Source organism: Aulonocara sp. 'chitande type north' Nkhata Bay, linkage group LG15 (genome assembly GCF_057382095.1).
Source record: "Aulonocara sp. 'chitande type north' Nkhata Bay isolate Kocher_YH1m ecotype deep benthic linkage group LG15, A_spYH_male_GT1.1, whole genome shotgun sequence".
Lineage (NCBI taxonomy): Eukaryota > Metazoa > Chordata > Actinopteri > Cichliformes > Cichlidae > Aulonocara > Aulonocara sp. 'chitande type north' Nkhata Bay.
The window spans coordinates 42,234,949-42,248,829 of record NC_141358.1 but is presented as its reverse complement, the minus strand read 5'-3'; the positions used below and the strand labels follow the sequence as shown (position 1 = coordinate 42,248,829).

The window sequence follows — 13,881 nt, the reverse complement described above, 5'->3', positions numbered from 1 at the left end:
GCAGAATTGCTGAAGTTTCCCATTCATTTCAATGGGACAAATTAAAGGAAAAAAGTGGAATATTTTAAAAAGTATAATAGTTAAAAATAGCAAAAATCATAGCAGGAATTAGCAAAAATAGCTGAATAGTTTAAAATTTGAACGGTGAAAATCGGCTGAAAATTGTGGAAGTAGTTTAACGGCGAAAAGTGTACGGAAGCAACTAGAATAATAACTAGAAAAATTTGCATTTCCTGCGAAAATGCAGTGTGGATGCTTAAAGCTGAAGCTGTATGCAAAAAGTAGCTGAAAAAGCTGAAAAGTTGCAGAAATTGTAAAAACTTTGCAGAAGCAAAAGAACTTTTCTAAAATGTAATAACTTAGCAGAACTGCAATCACTTAGAGGAAACTGTAAAGCTGAAGCTGTCTGCTGAAAATACTTGAAAATAGCTGAAGAAGCTGAAGAAATCAAAGTCAGTGTTTAAAAAGTTGTTGAAATTTTAATAACTTTGCAGAAGAACATCAAGTTAGCAAAAATGTAATAACTTAGCAGAAATGCAATAACTTAGAAGAAACATAACAATTCAGCAGAAATGTTGTAATTTACCAGAAGCTACAACTTAGCAGAAATGTAATAATTTAGTCAAAAATTAATAACTTGGCAGAAATATTACAACTTACCAGAACTGCTATAATTTTGCAGAAATGTAATTATTAGGAAAAAAATGTATACAGATAACAGCTGAAAACGATGACGTAACCTCAAAGTTACTTGTTTAACTGTGAAAAATGACCAGAAACATTAGAAAAGAAAGAAAACCAATTCAATTCAATTTATATAGCACCAAATCACAACAAAAGTCACCTTAAGGCGCTTCATAGATACAGAGAAAAACCCAACAATCATATGACATATGACCCCCTATGAGCAAGCACTTTGGCGACAGTGGGAAGGAAAAACTCCCTATTAACAGGAAGAAACCTCCAGCAGAACCAGGCTCAGGGAGGGGCGGCCATCTGCTGCGACCGGTTGGGGTGAGAGAAGGAAGACAGGAATACCAGCCAGCAGATAAACTGATGTGAAACAAAACCAAGGTAAAATTGCAGAATTTACACAGTTGGTGAAAGGTAAAAATGGCAACAACAACCCCCAAACAAACAAACAAAAAAAACAAACAAACAACATTTAGTTAATAAGTGCACAAGATGATTCGATGATAAATATGGTACCAATCTACAAAATACTGTCGAAATGAAGTCCACATTGTGATATATTTCAGGTGTGGAGAGTCACAGAGCTAAACAATCGATGTGCATATTTAAAGAATCAAATAAAGAACATTGTTGTGGAATAAATTACAGTGAATAATAATCACTGCCCTGCGTTAGAGAGTGACTTATGATGATGTATTAATTGGCTTAACTTTACCTCTAACAGCTTTTCACATAGTGCTGTGACCAGGGTGAAATCCATCATAAAGTAACTGTAAACAGTAGAACCATTAGCATGAATGTTATGGTTCTACTCTGATCAAAACTCAAGTCAGCTGTGTGACCTGATATAAAATGATAAAGAGGAACACATATAAATGACCTTTATGAACTTTTCAAAATGACTTTATATGTCTGACCCATTATCTATATATATTAGAGCAGATGTGGAAAACCACTGTTAGACCTACTCTATACTAACACAAACACAGTCAAAAATTCATTGCTAGTGTGACATGTGGTCCTTTTTGCCTTTGACCAATGATATGCTGGTTACTTGGACCAGTTTAGTATTTGCTGTCACAAAGGAATGTTAACCATAAATCCAAAAGACAAAACTGAAAAAACATGTTAATTGCAAACATGTTTTTGCTTAGTAAAAGGATTGAAATTACATGGAAACTGTCACCTTAAAGCCTCATTGTAAATATCATCACAAACAGATGTTTTCCACACGGTTAACAAAGCTCCACCACATCCAATCACTGCATATAAATCTAAAAGAAAACAACAACAAATAAAATGTAATTAACACAAGTGAAGTCTAAGGAGCTTGGAAAGAAAAGCGTCTGGACTTCTTTGAGTTCCTTGAAGACGTTTCACCTCTCATCCGAGAAGCTTCTTCAGTTCTAAGGGTCAATGGTGGAGAGTCCCAGATTTAAACCCAGTGGGAGTTTCCCCCCAAAGAGGGACAAAGAACCCCCTGATGATCCTCTACCTAATAACATGAGCCAAGGTGTGAAGGTGGGTGTGGGTCCCAATCAGCCAGGGTTTCGGGTGAGCTCATTGTGAAACCTGGCCCCACCCTATCATGTGATTTCCTGAGGTCAGGAAATCACCCACGCCCACTCCCAGGATGTGAGTGGACGTTACGGTGTCTGGAGAGGGAACTCAAAACTGGATTATAGATGGCAGACAGTTGGTGTCGTAAACCACCGCCTCTGTTCAAAGATGGTCGCTCACAGTGGACGTAAATGGCTTCTTTCACTCCTCCATCTGTCCAAAATGTGAACATTGGCATCCTCAAAGAGTGACCTTTGTCCTTTAGATGCAGATGAACTGCTGAGTCTTGTCCTGTGGAGGTGGCTCTTCTATGTTGTGCCATGCGCTGGTGAAGTGGCTGTTTGGTCTCTCCGATGTAGAAGTCTGGGCATTCCTCGCTGCACTGTACAGCGTACACCACATTGTTAAGTTTGTGTTTAGGAGTTTTGTCTTTCGGGTGAACCAGTTTCTGTCTGAGTGTGTTACTGGGTCTGAAGTACACTGGGATGTCGTATTTGGAGAAAACTCTCCTGAGTTTTTCTGATACACCGGCTACATAGGGGATGACAATGTTGTTGTGTCTGTCTTTCTTATCCTCCCTCGCTGGTGTCTGATGTTCTTTTCTGTGAAGCTGGAATGCAGGCACACTGGACGAGCTTGTTCTAAAAAATACAGAAAAAGGAACATTTTATTTGTGTTAAGGCCTAAAAACTACAAATAAGTTATACAATGAACAATATTGAAATACCTTATAGGTGCTGTGGGCCACATAACCAGAATCCAGAGCAATCTCACACTCCCATGATGGTGAGGAAAGACATGAGCTCTGCAGGGAGGTTTGAATGTCTCAGTTGGGACACTGAAGAACTCAGAAGACAGCAATACCTGCACAGAGAGACAGAGTAGAAAAAGCATAGATATGTAATCTATAATGTCAATTAAAACTCAAAAAGTGTCAACAAGTATAATCATTTGAGTGTGGAATTATTTATGCAATAAACAAGATTTTAATTAATTAATTGAATTAAAAACACTGACATTTTTTATCAAAGATAAAGAATCATACCTCTCTCTGCTCTGAGGATCACTGAGCATCTCTGACAGGAAATACAGAGGTTGTAGTGTGGCAGCATGATGATGGTCTCCAGATCAGGCAGGAGGTCAGGTGATGGGTGTGTCATCTTCTCCATTGAAGACACACTGGTATGGCAGTTCATAACACAGCAGTCTCCTTGTGGCATGTGGTTATCTGTGCAGTCCAGCACTGATGGATCAGGTTTGGCTCAGCAGTTTATGAAGATGGTGTTAAGATGTTGTTGTTTCAGCTGAGGATGGTGAAGTTTGAAGGTTTTGCCACAAAGGAGACTGTGCCGTTTCTGAAAAAATATATCTAACAAAACAAGTGCTTTTAACACCACCCACCCAGCTCAGCCCCCAAGTGTCTATGTAATGCTGGTATGGGGTGTCAGTTACTAAGTCTAATTAGTACATGGGGGATGACAATGTTGTTGCATCTGTCTTTCTTATCCTCCCTCGCTGGTATCTGATGTTCTTTTCTGTGCATCTTTGCTGACTTTATAAACGCCCAATTAGGATAGCCACATGTTTTAAGTGCTTCATTTACATGTTTGTGTTCCTTCTTTTTCCCTTCAGGCTTAGAGGGAACATGTTCTGCCCGGGGGGGTGTCCTAATTACTCCAAGTTTGTGTTCCAGAGGGTGATGGGAGTCAAAGAGGTGGTACTGGTCCGTGTGTGTGGGCTTCCAATAAACTTCAATGTTGAGGTTGCCGTTCTCTTCAATGTGCACAGCACAGTCCAGGAAAAGCAAACAGTCGTCCTTTGTGTCTTCCCTGGTGAACTTGATGTTTTTATCCACGGCGTTAATGTGCGCAGTGAAGGATTCCACTTCTTGAGTTTTGATTTTGACCCAGGTGTCGTCTACATATCTGTACCAGTGGCTGGGTACTCTTCCTTTGAAAGAGCCAAGAGCCTTCCTTTCCACTTCCTCCATGCAAAGGTTGGCTACAATAGGTGACACGGGGGAGCCCATGGCACAGCCATGTTTTTGTCTGTAGAAATCCTCGTTGTATTTGAAATATGTAGTGGTAAGGCAGAGGTCTAACAGTGTGCACATCTGATCGGGTGTGAAGTTGGTCCTGTCTTCCAAGGAGCTGTCTTCTTGTAGTCGTTTTCTGACAGTCTCCACGGCCTCCGTAGTGGGTATGCAAGTAAAGAGAGAGACTACATCAAAGGACACCATGAGAACCTTCACAGACATAACACAAGAGAAGACTTTTGATTTAATAACTAAGCTTAAAATAAATGTTACCTTTGAATATTTGTGGGAAAAATCTGATGCTACCCCAAGAATACAAAGCCACACTGGAAATGATGACAGGCTTGCAGCCCTCTGTCTTCCTGGATGAAGTGCCTGATCAGTAGCAGTGAGTTGACAGAAGTCAGTGTCTGTAAGAGTGGTCAAACACTGATACTCTGTCCACTTGCGTAGAGTCTAAGAAGCTGGAATGCAGGCACACTGGACGAGCTTGTTCTAAAAAATACAGAAAAAGGAACTTTTTTTTTTGTCTGTAGAAACCCTAAAAACTACAAATAAGTTATACAATGAACAATGTTGAAATACCTTATAGGTGCTGTGGGCCACATAACCAGAATCCAGAGCAATCTCACACTCACATGATGGTGAGGAAAGACATGAGCTCTGCAATGAGGTTTGAATGTCTCAGTTGGGACACTGAAGAACTCAGAAGACAGCAATACCTGCACAGAGAGACAGAGTAGAAAAAGCATAGATTTGTAATCCATAATGTCAATTAAAACTCAAAAAGTGTCAACAAGTATAATCATTTGAGTGTGGAATTATTTATGCAATAAACAAGATTTTAATTAATTAATTGAATTAAAAACACTGACATTTTTTATCAAAGATAAAGAATCATACCTCTCTCTGCTCTGAGGATCACTGAGCATCTCTGACAGGAAATACAGTTTCCTCAGTATGAGTCATCATTGATGGTCTCAGAGGTTGTAGTGTGGCAGCATGATGATGGTCTCCAGATCAGGCAGGAGGTCAGGTGATGGGTGTGTCATCTTCTCCATTGAAGACACACTGGTATGGCAGTTCATAACACAGCATCTCCTTGTGGCATGTAGTTATCTGTGCAGTCCAGCACTGATGGATCAGGTTTGGCTCAGCAGTTCATGAAGATGGTGTTAAGATGTTGTTGTTTCAGCTGAGGATGGTGAAGTTTGAAGGTTTTGCCACAAAGGAGACTGTGCCGTTTCTGAAAAAATATATCTAACAAAACACGTGCTTATAACACCACCCACCCAGCTCAGCCCCCAAGTGTCTATGTAATGCTGGTATGGGGTGTCAGTTACTAAGTTTAATTAGTGCATCAGAAAGCGGGGGCTACACCTAAAGCCCACACTTTCTGATATCTTTGTTTATTTGCAGCTTTTTCCAGCTGCTCAGAGAATTCTGACTTGGCCTTTATCCACCCAAACCCAAACCCACCCGGATAAAGGCCAAGTCAAACTCACACACCATACCAGCATTACATAGACACTTGGGGGCTGAGCTGGGTGGGTGGTGTTAAACTGTAGTCGGGAACTTTCAGAAAACTATCCATTTACTTCTACATCAGTTTTTATACACATTATGTAAGCTGTACTAATGTTTTTCTCTACATAATGTATCATTATAGACATCTCTGGTAGCCTAAAGATAGTTTAAAACTTTTGACATTTTTTACCTGTAAAACATGATAAGCAAAAACTCATTCATCACAAAAACTTTTGATTCTACAAAATCTACTATAATCAAGAAAATATAATTGTCTGTATTTATTCATGTGACCCATAATAAATACCTGCATTTATCTGGGATTTATTTATTTACTATTTCATATTTTAAAGCCCTTGGAGGGGAAGATCTCGTTTGTTGAGCTACATACGTCATAGTAAAAAGATTTAGTCATTTAAAACATGATGTTGGTTTATCAAATGTTGCAGCACATTTCAGATCAGAGGTGCATGATAGCAGATGTTCTCTGCTCTTCATGAAGTTCAGCAATGATTTGGTGAAATGATTAATAACATTGCAATAAGAAAGGGTCTTCTGACAGACAGAGTAGGGAAGACCCTTTTTTCAATGAAAAATCTTTTTCATGCTCTACAATCAGTAAACTCTGTAACAAACATGATCTGTAATTGTTTCAAAACTCACCAGACGACTTCATGATTGGCTCGAGGACAGGACACAAAAGACAGGGTTGTGGTAACTGTAATATGATCTCAGAACACCTGAATACAGACATTTCTGTGGCTGAGAAATAAAAATGAGGTCAAGCAGGGTGTTCTTGTCTGTAGTGGCAGAAGTGATCAGCTGTGAATACCCTCTCGACTGAAACTGCTCCAGAATCTGTTTTCTTCCACTCTGCAACTGGTTTTCATTAAAATCTCCACACACAATGATTGGGTGACAGTCCATGATTTCAAGTGAATCTAAAAGACTTACCAGGTTTTGCATGAATGGTGTCAAACTGTAGTCAGGGGGTCTGTACACAACAGCAATGAGCGCAGGGAATGGAGCCTGAACCTTCAACACTAAAAACTCAAGATCAGTGACATTATGCAGATACTGTTTTACCTGAACCTGAAAATGATTCCTCAAATACACAACAACTCCCCCACCACTTCTGCTGGCCATGTGAGGAAAGTTTGTGTAGGACACATGTCTGTTGCGTTTAAACATGGTGTAGCCGTCCAAATGAAGACTGTCTGCAACAAAGGAGCCTTGAAGGTGAGACTCAGTGAGACACAAAACATCTGCTAAACACATTTCATGATGACTCTTGATGTCACTGATGTGAGATGGCAAACCCTCCGTATTGTGATGGATCAGTGTAAGAGTGTCAAGTCTGCTGGCTGTTTCTCTGACCTGAAGAAGAGGCATCATTTCCTCAACACTGGCTTGTCTCATGGTTTGGAGCGCTGCAGTTACCTCGGGATTGGCGTAAATCTTTTTCTCATCCAAGTCCTGCAAATAGAGTCCACTGAGAGACGTCACCCTGCTGAGAGCAACGTAAGCCATACCTGGTTCAAAAATGTTCTTCATTGAAACTACAGCTGTCTGTGTTGTAAGACCCTGAGTTTTGTGAATTGTGCAAGCGAATGCTAGCTTTACAGGAAACTGTCTGCGTACTGCTCCTTTAAACTTCAGACTCTCCTCTGCTCTCTCAATGTAAACAAGATCATCAGATGCTGCATTAGCACTGCGGTTGTGTCTCATAGGCTGCCGGTTGTCCATCCTGAGCCCCAGTTTAATTATGTGTCCATCATTTTCAGATCTCACCACCTTTATCAGTATACCAAAAGCACCGTTGACTAAACCGTTTAGTGTGTCCAAGTTTCTGGTCAGCATGACTCGAGCTCCTTCAGCAACATTCAGAGTGTCAGGTAAATCATTTCGCCCACCTGTAAATGGTTTGTCTCTTCGTTCCATTCTGCCTGTACATTTATCCTTCTGGAAATCGTCTGCATTGATGATTATGATGTTTGAATGAAGCTTCTTCAGGGTATCTGTGTTGTGGGATTCCACATTCTTGTTGGTGGCATAAATGTGTAAGACCTCAGTTGGACATTCTTCTGGTGCAGTCACAGCCTGTGACAGCAAATCTCTGTCGCACTGAGAAAGCTCATCTGTCTTTTCTTTGACTCTAATCCTGTTCAGCATCTCTGCAAAGGCCACATCATCTTTCTGACGCATGATCTCGGTTAGAGTGATCATCTGAAAATGCTCCTGCCATAGGTCAATCTGTTCTGGATCGTAAACACAGAGAGGTTTAGACTGTCGCACTGGTGGCAGCTGGTAAAAATCTCCAACAGCTAAAACTGACATTCCACCAAAAGGTCTCTGAGTGCCTTTGATTTGTTTCAGTCTTGCATCCACATAGGCAAAAAGGGGTTTTGAAACCATTGAAATCTCATCAATAACAATAATTTCAGCATTCATCAGCTCAGATCTGACTTCATCCAGTTGGTTACCAAGTCCTTGAATGGGTGGTTTCAGACTCCTGGGTAGTTTCAGTAGAGAATGTAACGTAGAGCCACTGATAGAAAAAGCTGCTGTACCGGTAAATGAAGTCAGTAAAACAGTTGGATTTGATATGTCAGCTTCTTCTGCATTAGCAGGCAGTCTGCTCAGGATCTTTGATGCTTCAGAATGAATACACTTAATCAGATGTGACTTTCCAGTTCCTGCACCACCGTTGATATAGAAGAAAAATGGATCTGGGTTCAAACCACAAACTCGCTGAATACACCAGTCTCTTATGGCATAGAACACGCAGGCCTGCTTCTGGTTCAGATTCTGATACATTACACGTACCACGGCTGGATCTACTGCAGGTTGTTCTCTGACGGCTCTGATCTTTGTTACAGCATCAGACTGACGACTGTAGTCGGGAACATTCTCCTGTTCGTTCTCATCATCAGAATGTCTCTCAGGAAGATTCTCATCACATTGCAGCCTCACAACTTCAGATTCAGGAGCAAGATTACACCATTCATCAATCACAACATCCCTATTTTGTTCAAACTCTTCCAGTGCACTCTCAATATCCTCAGAGTTCTTCTCATACTTGTCTTTATTTCTTTTCACAACCCTTTTCACAGACTCACTGTGGTCTGAACATGGAAGTCGTACAAAACCTGAGTTGTAGAAGGACTGATAGGTTTGGAACCCTTGTGGTTTCAGTTCCTGCTCTGATCTGTGTGGAAGGTAAAGTCTCAACAGTCGACCATAATATTGCTCAGGATCTTTTTCCTGTGAACAGTGGTAATACCTGATTATAGCTGGTTTATCATTCTTTCGCCTTTGTACAAATCCAAGCTGGTTTAGAAGAGGAAGCACATCTTTTCCTTCATTTGGACCACTCACCAACCTGCACAAGGCAGCAAAATCAGCCAGTGACATTTCCTCATATTCTGGGGTCTCAGGTCTGCATTTGTATTTATCACTCAAACTTGTCATCCAAATATTACAACTGTCATGTGTTGTGCTTTCCAGGAAGCTCATGGGCCGACTCATTTTTACTGGGTTATCATCTGTTGGTACAAATACAACACTGCGGGAACATTTTTTCATTTTTAGGCCACAGACTCGAGTCACACACTCCTGTGCGCTGATTTCTCTCTTTTTTGAGTAAGCCTGCATCACAGCTCTCATTTCATCACATTCATTGACGGTGTTCTTATCAGAGTTGTCAATAACTGTCTTCAGGTATTCAGAGAGGCCAGATTCTTTCTTTGTTATATATTTACAGAGGTATTCTATACATGAATAGGCATTCAAAATGAATGAGACATCTAAATTAGAGTTCCAGGCTTCAAGCAGGTCTGGGTTGTAATTGTTGATCCAACACTCATTTGGGTCACGTTTCAGAATCAGAGCTGTTTTCTTGTTTATGTCCTGGAGGCATTGTTCATACTCATCCATTGTTAAGTTGCATCGTGACAGAATCTGCTCTATGGTGAGGGAAGCAGCTTCAGGTTCCTTCAGCAGGTTCAACAAAGGTCTGAGTTTGGCTTTTGCAGCTTCAGTGTCTGAATCCTCATCCTGTCTCACAATCATTGTTCTTGTGGCTGGTGGTTTGGGAAACCCAAATCTACAACCAGAGTTCACACTCTTAAAGCATGTCTTTGTGTGGTTTTTGCTGTGCTTTTGTAGCTCAGTGACTTTTTTGTGCAGTTCAGGTTGTTTTTCTGGATCAGGGAGTTGAGCTGAGATGTATCTGTCCACAAAGTCACAGACAGTTTGGTCATCATCCACATCTGCTTCTACCTTTTCTCGAATCCACAGCAACATGTGTATATGTGGACTACCTCTGTGCTGGAACTCAACTCTGTAAAAGTAATCAATGATCTCACCAAGGGGCTGTGCAGGAGAAAAAAGCAAATCTCTGAACAAAGCCTCAACACGTTTATCAAACATTCGCATGGTGGTTACTGGATTTGATCTTAGAATTTCACACTTTTCTGACCAGTCCAGGGCTTCAAAATCAACCTCTTCACCTTGCTGTCTCTTTATTGCTTGAATCACTTCAGGCCATCTCATCTCAGCAGCAGAGAAAGTGACAAAGAACTGAGGTGTTCCTATTTGGCGAACCATGCTGAATAGATCTCTGGTAGTTTTCTGCCAGTAAGCTGGAGTTCCTCTGAGTGGCTGCATAAATCTGATTGCATCTTTATTTCTTACCAGCTTCTCTACTTCTGTCTTACTTTGTAACATTCCTGATGTGATTTTGCGTCCATCTTTCGTCATAGTTTTACCTTTCCTTAGCTGTATTGTCATGCTGGAATTAGCCAAGTGTATTTCAGTGACAAACTGTGAGAAAAACAGGTAATTTGTGTCTTTAGCAAATCTTGCATCAATGTTGAAAAGCCTTGACTTGAAGTATGCACTCGGTGTGAGCTTGAGACGTCTCATTTCATCCAGTGTATTCTGACCAGTAGGAAACTGCACAGGAAATGCCATGGCTTCCAAATGAGGAGTTCTGAAGAAGCTAACAGGATTGTTTCTTTCTGCAGGAGCCACACAATATGTGTTATCAGTGAAACAGAGAATCTCTTCTGAAATGTCAACAGGCTGCAGACAACTTTCTAGAGCAAAACCTCCATTGTTCAAATCACTTTCTGGTTCATCTGGATTTTGTTCCTCTGGTTGTTCATCACAGGATTGCATATTAATATCTTGGTCACTTTGAGACTCACTTTCACACAAAAGGGCATCTTTTTCATAGTTGTCAATTTCCATTAAATCTGCTTCATTATAATCATCACTTGCCATGCTGGCTTCATCACTGCTGTCATCATCAGGTAACGTTGGATCACAAAGCAATGCATCATCTCTGATAACAATATCTGTGTACTGTGGATGAATTTGTTTCAGTTTACGCAGAGCTTGAATGAGTTTAGACCAGGTGACAGTCTGGAACAGCTGATGGCCTTTGTAGCACAGTCGTCTTTTCAATTTCACCCTCATGATCTGTGATTGGCTTCTGATCCTCGGTAAAGAGTCAACTGTTTGTTGGACTTCAGATGGTACACACACCACATTACCACGTATGAGTCTCTGTCTGCCCTTTGGAAGAGGAATAATCTTAGCAAATGGTATGCATTTGGCAATCAGATGTCTCTCCAGAATGTTGAGATCACAAAGTTCAGCTGGAATATCCTGCAGTTCTAAACCATTAACAGCAGCAAGCCTGGGCATGCATCCACTTTTGAGGGAACTGTGACACGTGTGACAGATATACTCTTTTTTTCTCTCAACAGGAAAGCTGCAGTGATCATGACATGCTTCATCACACACATGAACATATTTACCAGTTAGACACTGATGAGCTACAGTCTGGTGTTTTGAGTAATTTTGTCTTTTGCAGATTTTCACCTGATTAGGAAAAGAAGCTTTTAGACAAACAGTACAAACATAAGATGGTGCTGACTTAATGTTTGATCTGAAACGAGATATGGCCTCATTCATTAAAGTGTTCTCTGGATGACTCTGTAAACTCTCAGCTGGTCGATGCATCTGGCGATATTTCCGTTTTATATTCATTGCACATCTGATATTATGCATCTGTCTGAAAGAAAAACCGTTCCAATATTTTACTCTCATTCGTTCTCTCATATTGTCCTTGTGTTGTTGCTGAAATTGTTTCTCTTCTCCATACCGCTTAGTCATGTAAAATCGTTTTTTCTTTTTAAATTCTTCGCTTTCTTTATATAGGTTATATACATATGACCTCATGTAAGCTTTATGTTTTTCTCTGAATCCAGCACAAGTTCTGTATATTCTTCTTATACGCTCCTTCTGCTTATCTCTGAATATGGGAGACTCTCTATATGTTCTTGTTACACGTTCCTTCTGCTTTTCTCTGAATATGGGAGACTCTCTATATGTTCTTGTTACACGTTCCTTCTGCTTTTCTCTGAATATGGGAGACTCTCTATATGTTCTTGTTACACGTTCCTTCTGCTTATCTCTGAATATGGAAGACTCTCTATATTTTCTTGTTATACGTTCCTTCTGCTTATCTCTGAATAGGGGATTGTCTTTATATGTCCTTATGACACGTTCTCTTTTTCTATCTCTAATTTCAGCACTTTCTCTATACATCTTTCTCAAATGTTCTTTCTTTTTCTCCTTATAGGTAGCATTTAATTTATACAGTTCATTTCTGTACAGAATCCTTTTGTGTCTGTGATCAGGATCATCAGACTTCCGAGCTGAGTTTTTTTTCTTTGCCTTGAAGCTTTCATCAAACCTGTACATCTGCCTTTCTTTCGTCTTCTGATTTTCCTTTCTCTGTGGTAGCTTTTGTTGGGTCAATAATCTTCTCCTCATTTTTTGCCTTTCATGTTTACTATATTTCAGCAGTTTATCTGAGAGTTCCTCTGTTATCTTAGTTGAACTGGAGGCACTGTTTGAATCATTCTGAGGAATAGAATCTGGTGTTACCTGAGTTTCTCTCACAGAGGATGCAGAGGTTTCCTTTTCAAAATAATCAGAAGGATGATGGTTTTTTCTGGGAGCAGCTGTCTCATTTGAAGAATCAACTCTGGATGACATTACTTCACTGGTTAAATCTTTGGTCACAGGTTTCCGTGTCTGCTCAGTGTATATTTCAGAGTTTAATTCATGAACACGTTCATTTAAAGCTGGTGCTGGTGCACTTGTAGCTGTTTGTCTGTATTCGGTGGTTTGATTAGCATCTCTTTGGTCAGCAGCGTTTTCACTGTGAAACTCGATGGGCTGTAGCTCATAAGTGCAGCTTGGTGCGATGCTGAACATTCTGTACAAACGTTTGATCCTGTCAATCATGTCATTAAGACGTGTGAATTTCAACATAACTGCAGTTCCACCACTTACACTTAGCGACAATGGCATACCAGTAGACTTACGTGGGTGAGGGTCAAAATATGCATATTCACCTGAATTCAGCCTGCTAACAGCGATGACTGTTCCTCCCATGACTAGCAAAGCATAGCGAACGTCTGAAGCCAAACACTGTAATCCCTGTTCAAGGCTCGGAAAGTGATCTGTACCATCAAATGTGCCGTAATGAGCAAACTGAGACATGTCGACTTGATACTCGTGTCTGCGGCTGGTAACAACTGAGGGAAGTTCATCGCAGGCTAGAAACACACTGTTCACAAACCTCAGTCTGGCATCTGAATAGACGGCATGGCCTTTGTCCAACACACGGTTTAGATCTGCTCTGGTAATAAATTCATCCTCATGTAAGAATGACAGGAAAACCAAGCTGTTAGCCATGCATTGCTGATTCCGGTACTTTCCATACCTAGGAGCGGCCTGGCTTCGGGAAGCACAGACGCTACTCACTCGTGGACTTTCACTGTTTGTAACCTGTACATGAGACTGTCCTGGAGCTTGTCCATCATGCTGTTTGTGTACAGTTAGCTGGGGTTCAGTCTGGATTACCTGCATAACTTCAGGCTCTGGGACAGACACTGAGGGAACACTTCTCTTTACCACATCTGCATAAGATACTTTGGCTGTCTCTCCATCATGCTGTGTTTGTACAGTTAGCTGGGGTTCAGTCT

The 13,881-nt window shown here is 40.7% G+C and overlaps 1 protein-coding gene across 1 annotated transcript; it reads right to left on the bottom strand.

Annotated features, from left to right (window-relative positions):
• Window positions 1-459: 459 nt before the first annotated feature.
• On the bottom strand, window positions 460-13,765 carry LOC147313747 (uncharacterized). The gene is made up of 6 exons (XM_086262962.1): window positions 13,219-13,765; window positions 8,642-8,790; window positions 7,607-7,915; window positions 7,193-7,291; window positions 3,807-4,498; window positions 460-2,894 (listed from the first exon to the last, which is right to left on the bottom strand). Exons 1-6 carry the CDS (start codon window positions 13,763-13,765, stop codon window positions 2,306-2,308), a joined length of 2,385 nt encoding a protein of 794 aa, XP_086119088.1. The 3' UTR covers window positions 460-2,305.
• Window positions 13,766-13,881: the final 116 nt, after the last annotated feature.